General features: G+C 46.6%; 1 protein-coding gene across 12 annotated transcripts in view; it reads right to left on the minus strand.

The window, feature by feature from the left end:
- NVL (nuclear VCP like) overlaps window positions 1-17566 on the minus strand; it is a 90741-nt gene that overhangs the window by 55255 nt on the left and 17920 nt on the right. For all 12 annotated transcript variants that reach the window (XR_013381659.1, XR_013381658.1, XM_077901260.1 and 9 more), the window contains 4 exons: window positions 14591-14735; window positions 5490-5754; window positions 3748-3966; window positions 2736-2840 (listed from right to left, as the gene is read on the minus strand). Coding sequence is in view for 10 of the 12 variants with exons in the window: in XM_077901260.1 (XP_077757386.1) it covers window positions 2736-2840; window positions 3748-3966; window positions 5490-5754; window positions 14591-14735 (734 nt within the window). In the remaining 2 variants the exon portion in view is untranslated. The remainder of the gene's footprint in view (window positions 1-2735; window positions 2841-3747; window positions 3967-5489; window positions 5755-14590; window positions 14736-17566) is intronic.

Below are 17566 nucleotides of genomic sequence, written 5' to 3' on the forward strand. Positions count from 1 at the left end.
CCACTAGAGGAGATGCCCCGTTCACCCCAAACCACTGCCAGCACAGAGGACATCAGTGGGTCAGTACTTGCTGCAAGAGCGAATGCCTGTGAGCTCTGCGATGGAGCAAGTGCTAGGCCCATGGGTAGCCCATGTCACTCAATCATTGCCCTGCTTTCCATACAACACCACATGAAGAGGAGAGTCAAGTCCATATCTAATGAAGTCTGATGTGTCCGCACTAGGTTTTCAGCTTCCAGGTGCCAGATTACTAGATTTAACCCACTAAAGCCCCCAGGAGTTTCTGAAACTATTGGAAATCTTGTCTCCTAAGTCAAGTCACAGTTTACGTTTTCTTCATGGACATCTCTGTGAGCCACCTGTGCAGCGTCAGGAGCTGTTGGCTTCCATGCCAGGGTTCTGGGTCACTCGCTGACTTATCCTCCTCATTCATCATCAGCTTGCAGTGTGCTGGCGCCAGACATCACATGCCTTCACTTTTATGCTACTCACATACTCTCTATGGGCCAGTGTTTAGAAACATCTTATTATCTTACTGCGTTCCTGAGTTAACAAAATCACCAAGATTAGCCCAAACCTTCATTTTATGACCAAGACCAGGTTCCTAAGTTCCAACTAGTACATGGTTCTACGACTTTCCTGTAATAACATTTTGCTTTTGCCATTCAAGGACACTTTCTACTGTTTCAAGATTTCCAGGTATGTACCTCCTGGAGAACCTGAACACAGTTGCAAACTCTCCCGGCTGCACAGATACTGCCTGGGCTCACAGACCCAGTGAACCTTAAGCCCACCCATGGAGTCCTGGCTGAGATTCTTTGCTCTGGGTGGGCAGATGCCAGAAAGTGACCGCACAGACAAGTGCCACAGGGCTGAGCAAAGAGGAAATCTGGTCTATGATTTAACACTGTCTGTGGATTTCCAAGAACCCAAGCTGTCTTTCTGCCATGGGCAGGGCTACTCACAGGCAGATCTAACTAATTAAAAAAAAACAAACATGACAAGGCACCCAGGCCAGGGACAGGTACCACCTGGTGAATTTACATGTTCACGGGCTGGACCTTTTTTCTGGCTGTGTCGTTTGAGAAGCACGGAACAACTGTGGTGCCCTCTGCACCCCCCCAGTGGCTCCCACGCTCCTGTACAGCCATGCCGTGTAAGAGTACTGGGAGCATCAAGCAAGGAAATTTAGTAGTACCAGTAGAAATAAGTTTGGAATACTTCACCTATATATTATTTAATATGTGGATATCTGATATTTACTAAGCAGTCACAAATTATGTGGCTACTGTGGCACTTACTAATTTTAATTTCCTATTTATAAGTCATTCAAATATTTTTAAAAGCTGACAAAGCTAAGTAAATTATAGATGAAACATTATACAGACACTAAAAATGACAATAAAACGTATAGAGGAGAGGGTTCTAATATGTATGACTCCAAAGGAAAAAAAAGTCACAGACTGAGAAATTTGCCCACATGAATATGAAAACCCACAAAAAGGAAATATGTCAAAAATATGAATAGTCAAAAGTGCCAAAATAAACTGATAAACACTTACAAATGTAACAGATTTTAATATATGAAGAATGATTATAAAAATCATATGCACGTCAATGGAAAAACAGGCAAAGGATATGAATAATCACTTCATCAAGAAAAACAGCCAATAAATATACTGTTTGACAAGCCCACTGGTGATTTTTTTTTTTTTTTTTCCACTGGTGATTTTTAAAATGTGAATTAAATAGTGTAAGATACCACTTTTGCCTCCCAGACGGTCAGAGATGAAAAGCAGTGTTACTGGCTCTCGCTAACTCACACTGACTGGGTAGGATCCATACATACTGTCTGGAAGGCACTTTGGTGATGGAGCAGATGTAATTTGGTAATGAGTCAAAAGCTTTAACAACATGCATTCCTTTTACTGAAAAATTATTTAGGAATGTGCTGTAATAAAATGATCGGTTGAGGTAAAAAAAAAAAAAAAGTTAAGTACAGGACTATTCGATGTAGTGTTTCAGTGGGGGTCATTTCTGTAAACTATAGCATATCGTTAGGTCCGAATACTACCCTGACATAAAAATACAGAGACATATGCATGCTGACATGGGAAGATGTTCAAGGAATACTGCTTTGCGGGGAAAACATCTTAAAATCCTTATATTTGCCCAAAACACGTGCATACAAAAAAAAAGGTACACATTCATGTCATTGTGACACGCACATACAGAGGACGTTTGGAAGGACTGACCACAGAATGAAATAGTGGTCAGTGGTGAGAGGTACAAGGAGTGTGTCCCCCATTTACTTCTCTGTTTTTTCTACTGAGAAAAAAACACAATTAATTAAAATGACAATTATAAGGAACATAGAGGAAAATAATTCCTATGAGTGGTAAGTTATGCGAAAGCAAGAAATGAGGTCAGCTACATACAAGTACGCAACTGTACTCACTAAAAACCAGAAAAAGAGAAAATGGGGTAACTGCTGTGTTCAAACTGATGAGGTGATTGATGGCTGATGGAAAAATCTTTTCCTTTTGCAAATTCCCAATAATGTGGTTTTCATAATTAAAGTGAGAAACTTCCCTGAAGAAAATTTGTCAGCCTTGCTAGAAGGATCTTGTAACAGACATTACATAAAACCCGCTCACTGCACCATGGAGATTAAATCCCTACTCTACTCCCTGAAAGCAGGAAAGGAAACACGTGCGGCCACACTCACACCGTACCTTTGCCAGGAGCGTTTTCCCGCAGCCAGGGGGGCCAGCCAGGAGGACCCCAGCTGGAGTCATCAATCCAAGCGCTCTGAACTGCTCAGGGCTTCGCACGGGTGCCTGTAGAGCACAGCACTCACACTGGTCATTACAATGTGTATTCTATCCCGTATCTCCAGATGCATGCTACCAACCAGCATGGGGCATCTGGTGGTAAGCACCGGAGTACCTGCTCCTGAGGAATTTATACTTAAGCATGAGTTCTGGAAACATTTTAAACATAAAAACACAACACTTCAGCATCTTAAAATCAAGATATTTTTAAAGCTATCTAAACTTTAGGGTCTAAAGCTTTCAGACGGTGCTGTCCTGGGGGACCAGAAGCAGCACTGCCCTGCGGGGTCAGGAGCCAGACACTACCCCCTCTACGCTTTTAGCAGCTCCACATATTTAAGTGGATTGTACTTCAGTAACAAACCAGAATGCTCAGGAAAGTGGAAAAGTTAGCGTGGATGAAAATCAATCCATAGTTTCATGGGCACTAAACTGCTTTGACCTGAATGAGTGTCAGTTAAGAAAATATTTCTCAAATTGTCAGCTCTTGGTTGAAACCTATACTTTTTTTTTTTTTAATGTTCACAGAATTCAAGCACAGCCATAAGAATAAGTCTAAAAGGGAAGCCTGGGTGGCTCAGCGGTGAAGCATCTGCCTTCAGCCCAGGGCATGATCCTGGAGTTCCAGGATCGAGTTCCACATTGGGCTCCCTGCATGGAGCCTGCTTCCCCCTCTGCCTGTGTCTCTGCCTCTCTCTATGTGTGTGTGTCTCTCATAAATAAATAAAATCTTAAAAAAAAAGAAAAAGAGTAAGTCTAAAACAGATGTCAGAAGAATGAAAAAATCACCACTGGAGGCTTCGTGAGAATCCACCAGGACACATGGAAGAAAGCCTATGGTCAAGCTCATTTAGATATGCAGCCTTGTATGCACACCCGGGCACTGGGCCACAGCGCAGGCAGACACACCTACCAGTATCGCCATGGTGAGCTCCTCCCTGATATCTTCCAGTGCGCCAATATCTGCCCAGGTCACACTGGGGACGGTGACAAAGCCTTCCCTCTTGGCAGAGGGCTGCACCGAGGACAGGGCAACAGTGAAATCATTCCATTCAATGCACAGTCCCTGCAGCTGCTCCTCGGACAGTGGATCCTGGCTTCTCAGCAACTCCAGCAGCCACTGCAATTCATCCTGAGGGGAGAAAGGAGGGGAAAGTAAAAACTACCAAGGTTGCTGAAAAAGTTATTTCGTACTTTCAAAAATTATTACTGCAATATTTTTTTTTTTTTTAAGATTTATTTATTTATTCATTGAGAGAGAGAGAGAGACAGGCAGAGGGAGAAGCAGGCTCCATGCAGGGAACCCGACGTGGGACTCGATCCCGGGCCTCCAGGATCACGCCCCGGGCTGCAGGCGGCGCTAAACCGCTGCGCCACCGGGGCTGCCCTGCAATATTTCTTTAAGCTATAGAGCTTTTGTGTGTTTTAACAACTTTCTCCACTGACTCAGTCATTTATTTTACTCTGCTGAGACCATCCGACTTGGTCAGGGAAGGTCCATGGACTAATGGAATGCGGGAGGATGACTTTCGCACGCCACACCACAGCTAGCCGGGCCGATACCAGCAGCTAATGATGTTCATTCCCACAGCCATGGATTCCCATTTTTCACTTATAAATAATAGAAAAGCAGCTGAATTTTGAGGAAATGAAAATAAAGTGACTCTGGTGGCAATATAATTCACGGCACAGTGAATTCACGGTAGTCTATTCAGCACACAGAAGCAGGCCAGTTTTCTAGTACTACTCTGAATCTTGAGCCTCAAAGGCAGACTTCTTGCTTCGTGAAGAATATAAAAGGATGAGTGAAAAGTAACTCTGAGTAATTCAATTCCTAAAATCCTAACATATGTACAGCATTATATAAGGACTATGCTTACTGTTAATGTTAACAGACAGGACTGTGGTTCGCAATCAGCAAGGAAGGAAAAGACATTTAAAACCAAAGACTGGATGCCTGCTCTGGAAAGCAAAGGCCATGTGACCTGTACAAGCCATAGTCTCTCACACTGAGCTCCTTTGATTACGAAGCCGTACGAAGCCCCTATGCAAACCATAAAGTGCTACAAAAACGTGTTGAGTTTTCATGAAGCACCAAGCTCACAGCTGTAGCACCGACCTTGGACTGACGTGGGCTGTCAACGGAGCCGCATGCAAGCAAGCTCACAGATACAAGTATGCCCGTAGACCACGCTGGTCCACGTAACCAGAAGGTAACCAGAAAATAGAACTAAGTGCCCAGTGCTCCTACAGCAGCTGTCCAGGCCTGGAGGGTAAACACTGAAGCTCTGTGGGCTGTATGCTGTCACTGCAGGGACCGTGTGCGCACTCTGCCAGAAAATGTGACAGCAGGGAGGCGATGTGCAAACACGGGAGCACGGCCGCATTCCCCTGTAATTTCAGTGCACAGGAACAAGCAGTGAGTAGGCAGCCCATGGTTTGCCAACCCCTGCTCCACAATTTCATCATCCATGTTGTAAAATGAATTTATTCAGGATCAGCTAAAAACGTGAAACTTGTAGCTTGGAAACTATAGACATTCTGGGTGTCATGGAGAATCATTCCATGGATAAAATGCCAGCAAAACAGAAAACCATGCACCTCACATCCACCGACCCTGGCTGCACATCCACTGTGAAGGAGCGGCTACAGTACCTGCACAGAGAGCACCGGTGTTTCAGAAGCCGGCTCAGTGCCAACCCGGTCTTCCTGGCCTCCTTTGGAGGGTAATGTTCCCATCTCAGGATCTGTGGGCTGCTGCTCCTGCAGCGTCATCAGGACCCTGCTGACTGCACACATAGCTGCCTCTCGGCAAAGCGCCATCAGGTCAGCACCAACAAAGCCCGGCGTCAGGTGCGCTAAGTGACGGAAAGGGAAAGTTTCTGGAAGTCTTAGTTTTCTGCACAAAGTTTGAAGTATTCTGTAGAAAAGACAGGGGCAAAAAAATTTAGATTCCTGACCCACCAGTAGAAACAAACTACTGATTATTTGAGGTAAATTCCGTTTTGAGTGTAGACTAAATGGACATCTGCCAGAAATAAAAGCCACCAGATTCAAGTATACCATGAATTCTATTCATCACAAAAAGCTGTGTTGAGGGGGATCCCTGAGTGGCTCAGCGGTTTGGCACCTGCCTTTGACCCAGGGTGCGATCCTGGGGTCCCGGGATCGAGTCCCACGTCAGGCTCCTGGCATGGAGCCTGCTTCTCCCTCTGCCTGTGCCTCTGTGCCTCTCTCTCTCTCTCTCTCTCTCTCTCTCTCTCTCTCTCTCTATGTCTATCATGAGTAAATAAAATCTTTAAAAAAAAAAAAAGCTGTGTTGATACACGTATTCACATCCAATTTTATATTAGGACAGTTCCTTCTGCAGTTTCACTGTACTCCCTGTGCAAGAAAGTCCGCTGGCCTGAAGCAGAGCCATGGTACCAGCCATGGACATGTGGGCCTCCAGGCCCTTCTTAGAAGGCCTTCTTCAAAGGCCCTTCCTAGACAATCTGCAGGAAGAAGAACTTTACAAGCCATCAAGATAAAGGGCTGGGAGCTCTGAGGCTGCTTTACTGCTCCAAAGGTCAGGCTGGGTACTGCTTCGTGGGCTTCGGTTTTGTCGCTTCTCAGCTACAAGTGATAGCTGCGCTCACTTGAAGGGCCATCGTGCGTGAACATGCACTAAACCCTTGAAACAGTGGCTCATCGACACCAAGTGCCCACGTGTTATTTATTACGACGTATGTACCGTGATATTACAAGTTAACCTGGACAAGCAAATGCATTCTGGAATTTCCAAATTTGTAGGGAAGAGGAGTATTTTCAAGTGTTGAGCGGATGGTGAGTAAGTTCCAGGAAAGTCACTGGAGATCATGTAAGTAAACAGAAGCAGATAAACATTACTGACACACAGAAACTCACTCACTCTACACAGCAGAACACAAAAGGATCGACCTTAAAACCGTTTTCTAAAGATCCACACCTTTGCTGCCACGCACAAGAATACTAAGATCCTCAAGATGTCACAAGAAACAGCTAACATAAGATAAGTATCATCCCTTTCTCAGTTACAACTTCTCTTTCTGAAAAAAATGTGGGTATTTCCAGTCACCATACTCTGGAAATTCCAGAGGAGACCATACCCACGAAGAGATTTCCAGTTTCCAGATGGCAGAATGACTGTTGCAGCCAATCCCACAGTGGATGGAACCAGATGGCTGTCTGGACTCCCCGCCACACCAACCCCTGCTGTTCTGGAAGCAAACCACAGAACGGGCAACAAAAAGGATCAGTCTTTATTTTTATAAGGTCTTTCAAAAGCTGCCAACTTTGGTCCTTGGTGACAGGCCCCAGTGTGGCTCCGTATAGACACCAAAGAAACAGGTGTCTGTGGTTCTGATGCTTACAAATCTTACTAAGAAGAGAAAGGCCTCCTGACATGGGTCTCTCTGTGTCAGCTCTAGCTGATGCCCTACGGTCGGTAAAGCCCTAAAAAAGATTCAAACCCCTAATAAGGGGTTCTCAGAATAAATGATTAAGGTTTAATACTGTGTTTGATGATAAATAGGATGACTTTTAATTCATTTTTAAGAAATATACCTCTTATTTTGGAAGTTTTAGATTTACAGAGTTACTGCAAAGAGTAGAGTTCCATGTACCCCACACTCCTATTACTAATGGCAATTCTGAGGATGAGTGGCCCAGATTCTATAGAGTCCCCCTAAATGGGATAAGTCTGATACTTTCATGGATTTCAGACTAAGTTAATGTGCTTTCGGGAAGAGCGTAGAGGCGAAGTCTGGCTCACACACCTCAGCGCTGGGATGTGAACTCTGACGCCCAGGCTAGCCACCATGTTTGACAGGGTCTCCATTGGGAGCTTAGGCCCCCTTTCCACACTGTACTCTCTGGGAGTAAGTCGCCATGCCCAGCTGCCATTGAAGGATTAGGGAGCTCAACACTACATCCTTTGGGGCAGTGCATCCATGTAGATCCTTTGGAATTCTGCCCCAGAGACTTGCCTCTTGTCACCCATTTATTTATTCAATTGTTCACTTATATTCGTACAGGCCAAGAGACACTTGACTGCCTGTACGAATATAAGTGAACCACCATTTCTGAAGAAATGAAGTTGACAGAGAATGATAAATGTGAGAGGGGATAAAGTCAAGTTAACCTTTTTTGAGGTGGTGCACCAATGAGAAGGATTCCTGAGAGCAGGAACTGGAGGCCATCTGGGTGCTGGGCGGCAGAAACAGGGGCCACAGCAGAGAGCCAAACAGCACATTCTGGAAACCCTGCGTGAGAAGCACTATGACCCCCGTCTTCTGCATGCCCTCAGAAGACCACAAGGCCCACTCTGCCAGAAAGATGGGGTGTGTGATTCCTCACTCCTCCCCTTGCCCGTGTCAGGAGACCAGCAGCTAGACCTGCACCTGCAGTGATGTCTCAGCGTCTGTTCCTTTCTTTTCTTCTTTCTTTTTAAAGATTTTATTTATTCATTTGAAAGAGAGAGTGAGCAGGGGGAGGGAGAGGGAGAAGCAGACCCCCCACCCAGCAGAGGGCCCAAAGGCAAGGCTCAACCCAGGACCCTGAGATCATGACCTGAGCCAAAGGCAGACTCTTCATGCCTGAGCCTCCTAGACTCCCCTCAACATCTGTTTCTGAAACATCTGAAGTGACTCAACAAAAACCATCTATAGAAACTGACATTTGGAGTTTTCTAGCTAAAATGTTAGCTGGCCGTCTATCTGCTTTACAGTGTCACTCGGGCTTCAACAAAACAGCTCACACCACTGGTGTTCCGTCAGCCTCAGTCTCAGAACAGAATGGTCAGCCAAGGTCTGCCAATCAAGGAAAGTACCCGCGAAAAGAATATTAATCAATCAATCATCAAGACTCACAACACAGGGATCCCTGGGTGGCGCAGCGGTTTGGCGCCTGCCTTTGGCCCAGGGCGCGATCCTGGAGACCCGGGATCGAATCCTATGTCAGGCTCCCACTGCATGGATCCTGCTTCTCCCTCTGCCTGTGTCTCTGCCTCTCTCTCTCTCTCTCTCTCTCTCTGTGACTATTATAAATAAATAAAAATTAAAAAAATAAAATCTTTAAAAAAAAAAAAAAGACTCACAACACAGCAGGAACTGTTGCTCTGACTTTACACATAACTTCTCACTGCCTCTCCCTGTGACAGAAGGCACAGGACAGACCAACACATGTCTGTACACAGACACTCAGAGGAAACAGAATGGGAAAAAGTCGTAAGAAAGTTAGCAAATGAAAAAAAATACAACTAGGAATTCCAGTTAAAATGGTGAAGAAAGGTAGTACGATCCCGATACAGGACTTGGGTCAGCAGGGAACAGTTATTTATACAGAGAAATGAAAATGCTAAATACGGTTACCTTGAAATTCATAATATGATTAGACACCACAAACCTGTGGGTATGGTTTGGGTATTAGAATTATTAAAGAATTGTTTGTGATTATGTCATGGTACTGTGAGATGTTAAACAGTCTTTTTTTTTTTTTTTTAATTTTTATTTTTTTATGATAGTCACAGAGAGAGAGAGAGAGGCAGAGACACAGGCAGAGGGAGAAGCAGGCTCCATGCACCGGGAGCCCGACGTGGGACTCGATCCCGGGTCCCCAGGATCGCACCCCGGGCCAAAGGCAGGCGCTAAACCGCTGCGCCACCCAGGGATCCCTAAACAGTCTTTATCCATTAGACGCCAAAGCATTTATAGTTGGAATGAACAGTGCCTGGATTTTGCTTTAAAATGCTCTAGGATGGGCAGCCCGGGTGGCTCAGTGGTTTAGTGCTGCCTTCAGCCCAGGGCCTGATCCTGGAGACCTGGGATCGAGTCCCATGTCAGGCTCCCTGCATGGAGCCTGCTTCTCCCTCTGCCTGTGTCTCTGTCTCTGTCTCTCTCTCTCATGAATAAATAAAATCTTAAAAAAAATAAATAAATAAATAAATAAAATAAAATGCTCTAGGAAAAGGGGGATAGATAGAACAAGATGGAAACTGGGTGATGAGACATGGGCTCATTAGTGTCAGAGTTTTCAAGCCCTCCTGGGACTGGGAGGTGGGGCCTCTGGTGCCTCTCCTGAGTCCACAGAACAGGACAACAAGAATCGTGGCCACGGGGTCCCGTGAAGGGGGCCACATTGCGGAGGTGGGGTGAGGAGAGATGCATGGACAAGCAGGTCCATGGGTAAGCCCAGCCCTGAAGCTCCAAGCTCCAGCTGCTGTCTCTCCCTGAGACAGAACCTGAGTCCTGTACCCACAGGACTTGTGGGAGACAGTTAAAGGACTGGTTTAAGCCACTCCATTTTGCAGTGGTTTGTTCTGCAGTAACAGAAACTGGGACAGTTGTACCAGACTGCTCTGTGTACACGGGGATTTTCCATAACAGGATGCTTTTCAAGTCCAGGAAAACATCAACAGCTACCTTAGAACTCCTATGTGTCGGAAGTTGTGCTTAACGCAGTCCTTGCCAGAAGCCTTTCAAAGTGACCACATTTTCACCATCTTACAGATAAAATGAGGCACCATCCCTATGATTACTTCATCACAAACAAACACACAAGAGCTAGCGATCACTGGCTATCCAGGAAAAGGCCCAGGCCCAAAAGCAGAGCTGGGATTCCTATTCCTGGTCTCCAGGTCCTGGCACCGCCACCTCTGGACAGCATCATCACCTGGACCTGCTGACCTCTGAGATCACATGCTACAGCACCCCATGTTTGGGCCACGGTCTTCCGCCCACTTGCTCTGGATGTCAGTGGGTACCTGAGCTCACCCTTTACCAAGTGCTGCTGTTTTCTACGACTCAGACCCTATGGCCTAGGTTTTCTTCTTAAATCCTAAATCTCGGCTCCCTCCCTGCCTGGACCTGGACCGTTGAGCATTACTCACGGAAAGAAACCCCAAGACCAGGCCTATGGGCACCCTCCCCCCACAACCCTAAACACAGCCTTAAAACCCTGTTATCCTAGCTGGCTCATCTTGAGTCAGCCAAGAACCTCATCCTCCTCCAACCTCTATGGGTCACATGCCTGACTTTCATCACACGCTCTCTCTGCTTAATTCCCGGAGGAAACACCCTTTTCCAGCAAGCCCCCTGGCCATCTCACCCTTTTCCCTCCACTGCCACTCCAACAGAGGAGCCCTTGCACCCCCTAGCCAGGACCTCACACGGTCTCCAGCCCCCATTCCTCCCACCTGCTGCATCCTAAAAAAGTCCCCAACACCCCAAAATCCCTGGCGCACAACCACCTCCCTGTACTCTTTTGCAGTCACACCTCCCCTGAGCAAATCATGTAAGTCCACTGGGTCACCCCTTCCAATCGCTTAACCACTCGACTGGGATACTGCCCAACTGGCCTCCTCGCACAGCTCTCGGCTCAAGTCACTGGGGCCACCAGGTACTCAGGTCTAGAAACAATTCCCAGCCCTGAGCTCTCATGACTCTGTCCTGAGGGAAACATACACTTCCCGTCACTCCCATTACAGACATCCTCGTTTCCCGGGACTCTGGCCACTCCTTCTGTACTTTCAGCCTGCCCCAGGGCTTCCAGCCTTTGCTCCTCAAGGTCAGGTCCTGCTGGTCTGATGTGACCATCATCTGTGCTGATGAGATGTGACAATCATCTGTGCTGATGATTCCCCAGCTTTCCCTTCCTGAGAGCTCCGTACTTGTCCAACTGCCAACTTGACATCTCTATGTGGACAGCCTACAAGCATGCCAAGCTCAACTGCCCTGATCTACTCCATCCCTCCCCAAATCCTCTTCCATAACTGCTCATCTACAGTATTTCATATCCCCTCAGAGAAAACCATCAGCACAGATACTGAAATCAGAGACCTGGGAATATTCCCTTCTGCTCAATCATAGGCCCCCCTTCCATGCATTTGTTCAGCCAAGAAATGCAACGCACTGGCTCTACTTGCAAAATGACTTGATTGCTCCAGCTGTGCCCCCTCCACACTCCTGCCACCTGGCACCCATTCCAGCCGTGCCCCCTCCACACTCCCGCCACCTGGTACCCACTCCAGCCATGCCCCCACCATGCTCTAGTTATCTACCAATATTCCCACCTTCTTAATCCCAATGCCATCTCATGTGGATTTATAGGAGCCCCTCCCTGGGCCACCAGAACCTACTCTTGTTCTTCTTTCATTCATTCTGCATGCTGTAGCTATAGTGATCTTTTCAAAATAGAAAATCTGTTTCCAGGATCCCTGGGTGGCGCAGAGGTTTGGCACCTGCCTTTGGCCCAGGGCGCGATCCGGGAGACTCTGGATCGAATCCCACGTCGGGTTGCCGGTGCATGGAGCCTGCTTCTCCCTCTGCCTGTGTCTCTGCCTCTCTCTCTATCATAAATAAATTAAAAAATTAAAAAAAAAAAAGAACCCCTAGACCAGGTCTGCTTTGCCTGATACATCCTCCCTAAGATCCTGTTTTTATCCTTTTTGTACTCGTCGTTCTTTTAGTCACTCACACTAGTTACTGAAGTGTCAACCACTGTTTCTCCCTCCTTAGTCCACAAAAAGGTACTTAAATAATTCCTCAACTAATGAATGACCTTCTAACAACTGGTGATACACTGACATACCTCAATTCTACTTATGTATTTTCCCCATCTTAGAATTTAACACATTATCTGCATACAATGATATAACTATTTTGCTTTTGCACTCAGAGCTAGACACAAGTATAAAAGTAGGAAAACTGCATACTTCCTTTGTCAAAAATTCAATCAGAAATACTCTTTCTTGGGGCGCCTGGTTGGCTCAGTCGCTGGAGTGTGCGACTCTTGATCTCAGGGTTGTGAGTTCCAGCCCCACATTAGGTGTAGAGATTGCTTAAAAATAATTAAAATCTTAGGAGCGCCTGGATGGCTCAGTCAGTTGAGCGTCTTGACTCTTGATTTTGCTTCAGGTCATGATCTCAGGATTATGGTCTCTGGAATGTGTGCACATGTGTGCACTCGCTCATTCTCTGAGATAAATATATTTTTAAGTAATAATAATGATACAATCTTAGAAAAAAAAATACTCTTTCTTAGGGTATAATGGGTGTGAAATAGGTACTAAATGTTAATATTCCAAGATGAAATTGCAAGATGAAAAAGTTCTAGAAACTTGCTGCAAAGTGAATAAAACTAATATTACTAAACCATATAGTTAAAAACAGTTACGATGGTAAGTTTTATGTGTTTTTTACAAGAATAAAAATATTTTAAAATATGCTTCCTTAAAAGATTCTCACTTGTAATTATATTCAAGAGCCATCCTCTTTCAGGCTTTGAACCCCGCTCTCCCCAGCTGGCCTTAAGCACAGTAGACACTTAACACCGTCTTCGGTTTCTGACAACTTGTGCTGGCCTCCGGGACTAAGCCGGAGTGCCCAGCCTGCATGAAACTATGCCAGGAGTGCCTACAGAGCTCACTCTGAGTCTACAATAGTGTTTAAACAAATTGACAAAGGCAGCCATCCTAAATGTAGATACCAGAAATATCTGGATCCCATTAAGTATACAAGAAAACGGCACCATTAGAGGAGGAAACTCTGACAAACTTCCTAATGGAGTGACTGGACTCCTCAAGAAGTGACACTGTGAGCCTCCCTACATGATGTTGAGGACACTTCACTGCCCAGGCAGTATTCCTGCCCAAAGCATCTAACCTGAGTGTCATCAGGAGGAAACAATCAGGAACATTCAAATTTCAAGGCACCTAGAAAATACTGATGTCATAAACATGCTTCCTCCCCGAGGAGGCAGGGTGAGGTTATAGGTTCGATCCCAGAGTGGATTCCAGGTAAAACACAAAACTACACAAACAACTAAGCAGGTACATTCTGGAAGCAACTGGGAAATCAGAACAGACTGTATGTTGAGGTAATGCTCAACATGTGTTTGCCGAATAAACAGGAACCACTTACATGTTAAATATCACTGAGCTGCGAGTCTAAGCACACATGGATAAACATGAATGGCTGAATGTGCAGGACCACACGTGTGGGAATGCAATCAGCACACGCCTGACTGTGACGATGGCAGCGGAGGAAGATGCCAGCCAATGATCCAAAACCATGAGGAAGGACAATGTGTTCCTTCCCCCTTTCTCCCCATGTGCCCTGTGAGCACTTCTCCTGCACCCCCAGCCTCCTGGCCTGCACTGCTCCCTCCCTCATCGTCCTGAGACTGTCCCCTCACTGCACATCATTCTTCCAGAAAGCTGCTGGGGACCACAGATGCCACAGCTAGTGTCCCGAACCTAAGCCACAAGCCACCATGAACCCAGTATTACAGGAGAACTCTTTGTGGGATTCCCGCTCCTCAGCCTCAACAATGCCTCCTGTGTGGTCTTTGCTTCCTGAGATACTGGTGGACATTTCCCTGCTCTGCGGACACTCAACCCCACCTCCTAGGACAGGCTGGCCCTGCAACGAACACATACAGCTTGCAGCTCTCCAGCTGCCTCTTGTCACAAAACCTGTGGTCTTAGGTAGGTTAGCACAACAGATGAGTGTGGTGCTTGACATAACCTCCACGCAGGCCAGCAAGCTCGGCTCCACCCCATGCCTCCCCACACTGTCCCTTAGCTGATCAGCCAACTGAACATCACCAGCCCTGGATTCAAAATCAAAGTTACTGGCGCAAAAAACGAAGAGAGTGAAAAGGTTATGTGGTATTTGTCCCTCCTTGTTTCCAAAGTGTTCAGTTCAGATGTTAGTAAAATTCATCTGACAAGAGTGTACCTTTCCCTGGAGGCTTCGTCTGGGATCCCAAGGCATATCTCTCGATCAAATCTTCCTGCCCGCCTCAAAGCAGGGTCTAAGGAGTCCGGTCGGTTAGTGGCTCCAATGACGAGGACTCGGGCCGTTGCAGCTGTGGTATTCAGATCTAGTAAGAATCAGACACAGGGTGAGGGCTAACGAGACACCGGGAAAGGACGACAACGGCATCTACCTAAGTCGTGTGAGCAAGAAGAGAGTGTCACATGTTTGACAGCAACATTTATACAAGCTAATGTTTACTAATTATCAATTAAGGGAGAGAAGTGAGGAGAATAAATACACACTTTGTCCTCAAGCAGCTCACAGTCTATGGAGAAACCCACCAGACGAATCCTGTGCAGCACAGGGAAGGGAAAAAACAAAGCATCACAGTAACTCCATGGAAGACAGCATGGGTTCTTGGGGGGGTCACAGTCAGGGAAGGCCTTGGAGGACAAGCCATTAGCAGATCCAGGTTAGCAAAATTACACGTGAACCAAGGAGTGAGGGACCACAGAGGCAGACATGCATGGTATGCTCAGAGAGGGGCCCGCCAGGCAGCGACTTTTTAGGAAAAGTAGAAGGTGGGGCCCAGCATGTCTTATTCTCTCAAGGGAGGCAGGGAGTCCGAGGCTGCACCCCTCCCAGGTAACAAAGTGGTACGATGATGCTAAGTAAGGAATGTACAGACTAGTCTTTGCCGATGGGAAGGCAAGAAGGGCTCTCCTGATCAGATCTGTGTTTTGGAAAGACAATTCTACCAGCAGAGATGAACAAAGGCGAGCAGTGTTCCCTGCAATGAGTTCATGTGCTTGTGGCCATCAGGGGACAGAGGAGGGAAGGCAGGACACAGGGAGAAGCCCAGGTGCATAGTGAGTCCCTGAGGAGGGTCAGGGGAGCACATCGTCTGCACAGGGAGGAGAGAATGCAGCCGTGGCAGCACATGCTGTCAGGTATCCGACAGGCAGCAGGGAGAGGAGCCAGACGCTGGTCAAAACTCAAGGGTTCCAACTCATCCGTGATTCCTGAAGAGCTGCATGCAGATAGCCAGCGGCAAGCGGGCAGAAGGCGACAAGAGAGGGCCGAGTGTGGAGCCTGTCAGACCCTGTTAGTCTGAGGGACAGGTGGGTGGAGGCAGCCATGTCAGGGAGTTGCTAGGGAGCAGCCAGAGTGCCCGGCCAAGGAGAGGAAGGCAGTGCTAGTGCTCAGGCCACACATGCCAACAGCCCAGGGTGATGCAGCCCATGGGACCAAGCGCCCTCGAGAACCACCACGCTGATGCTCTCTGGCCGCTCGCTGCACGCGAGGTGCAAGGGCACAGTTGCCTCCTCGGCCAACCCCTGCCACATCTGTGACAGGTAGGTTCTCAGACGAGGACACTGAAGAACAGAGGTTGGGACAGATGAGCGTGAAAGCCACCAGACGATCTCCACAACTCTCCCAGGATTAGCTTCAGCTATACGTAGGGGACGGACATATAACAGGAGTACAGTGTAGACCAGAACAGAAACACCAACGTGTATTCAGCAGGCAGTGACTACTCCTTTGATAAAATTTTGGATTGAGAAAAGAGGCACAAAGGCGGTCAGCGTGAGTGAGACAGGAAGGTTCTTAAATACTTTTTGAAAGTTGCATAAAAGCTCAAGGAGAGGATTCATGCTCGAGAGCTCATAAATGAGCAGGAGAAACTATAGGAAAATGAGGTGGCACAGCACAGTCACCGCACACAAGCTTCCCAAGAAGGTGTGCCTCCACCAAATGCCGCCTGTTTGGAGGCCGGGACAGAGCCCAAGCCACCCCCAGGCTGCTTCATGCAAGTTCTAATGCCCATAGCTACAATGGCCAATGGGACACCTGCTTCCTTGTTCAAGGTCAGGTCACTCAGACGTGGTAGTCTCAGTGACGTGCTCTGAGCATGTCAGGGGTCAGGAACAGAATTCAATGAGGACAGTCATGGGAATCTGTGAAATCTGCAGTCATGAAATAACCCTTCTACAGGAAATTAATAGTCAGCAACGGAAGTGCTAATGTCAAATACGATTTCTTCCGTTTCATAAAAGATAAAAATCAGATCTTAGCCAGGACTGGCCGCCCTCTCCTGCCAGTAGCTTCACGACAAATTCTGTTCTTTCTCTCCCTCTTCCCCAGTACGATGCAATCATGATAAACTGATGTTATGTTAGCCACATTTGAACTTTGGAACATTATAGAAGAAGCAAAGTGTTATTTCTTTCCACACAGAGTAAACCCTGCCTGCATGGCACCAGCTCTCCTAGACAAAACACACATTTTTTGCAGGTGGCCTATTAACTGGATACAAGTGTGTAAACATCTGGAGTCAAGCCCCGGCTTTGCTGATGACCCACTGTATCCACTAGGTCCTGGCTTCCTGCATAGCACTTCCTCATAGACAAGATAATATTTTAAGATGTTTTCCAGCTCTTAATAATTAGAATTATGCCTGAGTTGAAGTTTTTTAAATTAGGTAAAGTTAGTTCTCTTAAGTTCTCTTATTACCTTGTTCAAAATCATTTAAAGTTTTCAATTATTAAAATTTAAATTTGTAAACTCCAAATTGATATTTTATAAAATTCTCAAACTGTAGGGGAAAATGACCACCTGGGACAGACGGGGGCGTGACTGGGTATGCTGAACTGTTGGAAGTTCTACTCCATTCATAGAGGGGACCCTAAAACACACGCACATGTGTCGGAAACCACAACTAACGGGGCTTTCAGTAAAGTTCTAGTAACGGGCAATCTGGTTACTCCTTCCACATTGTAAAATCTCTGAAATCAGAATGCATCTACGATCATGTGATAAATTCTGTGCTGCATTTTGGCAGGTGGTGTCTCCTTCTTAGAGGGACATAAAAATGATAACCGCGTATCTCAGAACTGGTAATGATGTAGCTTCAATTTGGTAATTCAGAACACAGGCCTCAGAACATGGCAAGAA

The sequence above is a fragment of the Canis aureus genome, chromosome 6 (genome assembly GCF_053574225.1).
Source record: "Canis aureus isolate CA01 chromosome 6, VMU_Caureus_v.1.0, whole genome shotgun sequence".
In the NCBI taxonomy this organism is placed as follows: domain Eukaryota; kingdom Metazoa; phylum Chordata; class Mammalia; order Carnivora; family Canidae; genus Canis; species Canis aureus.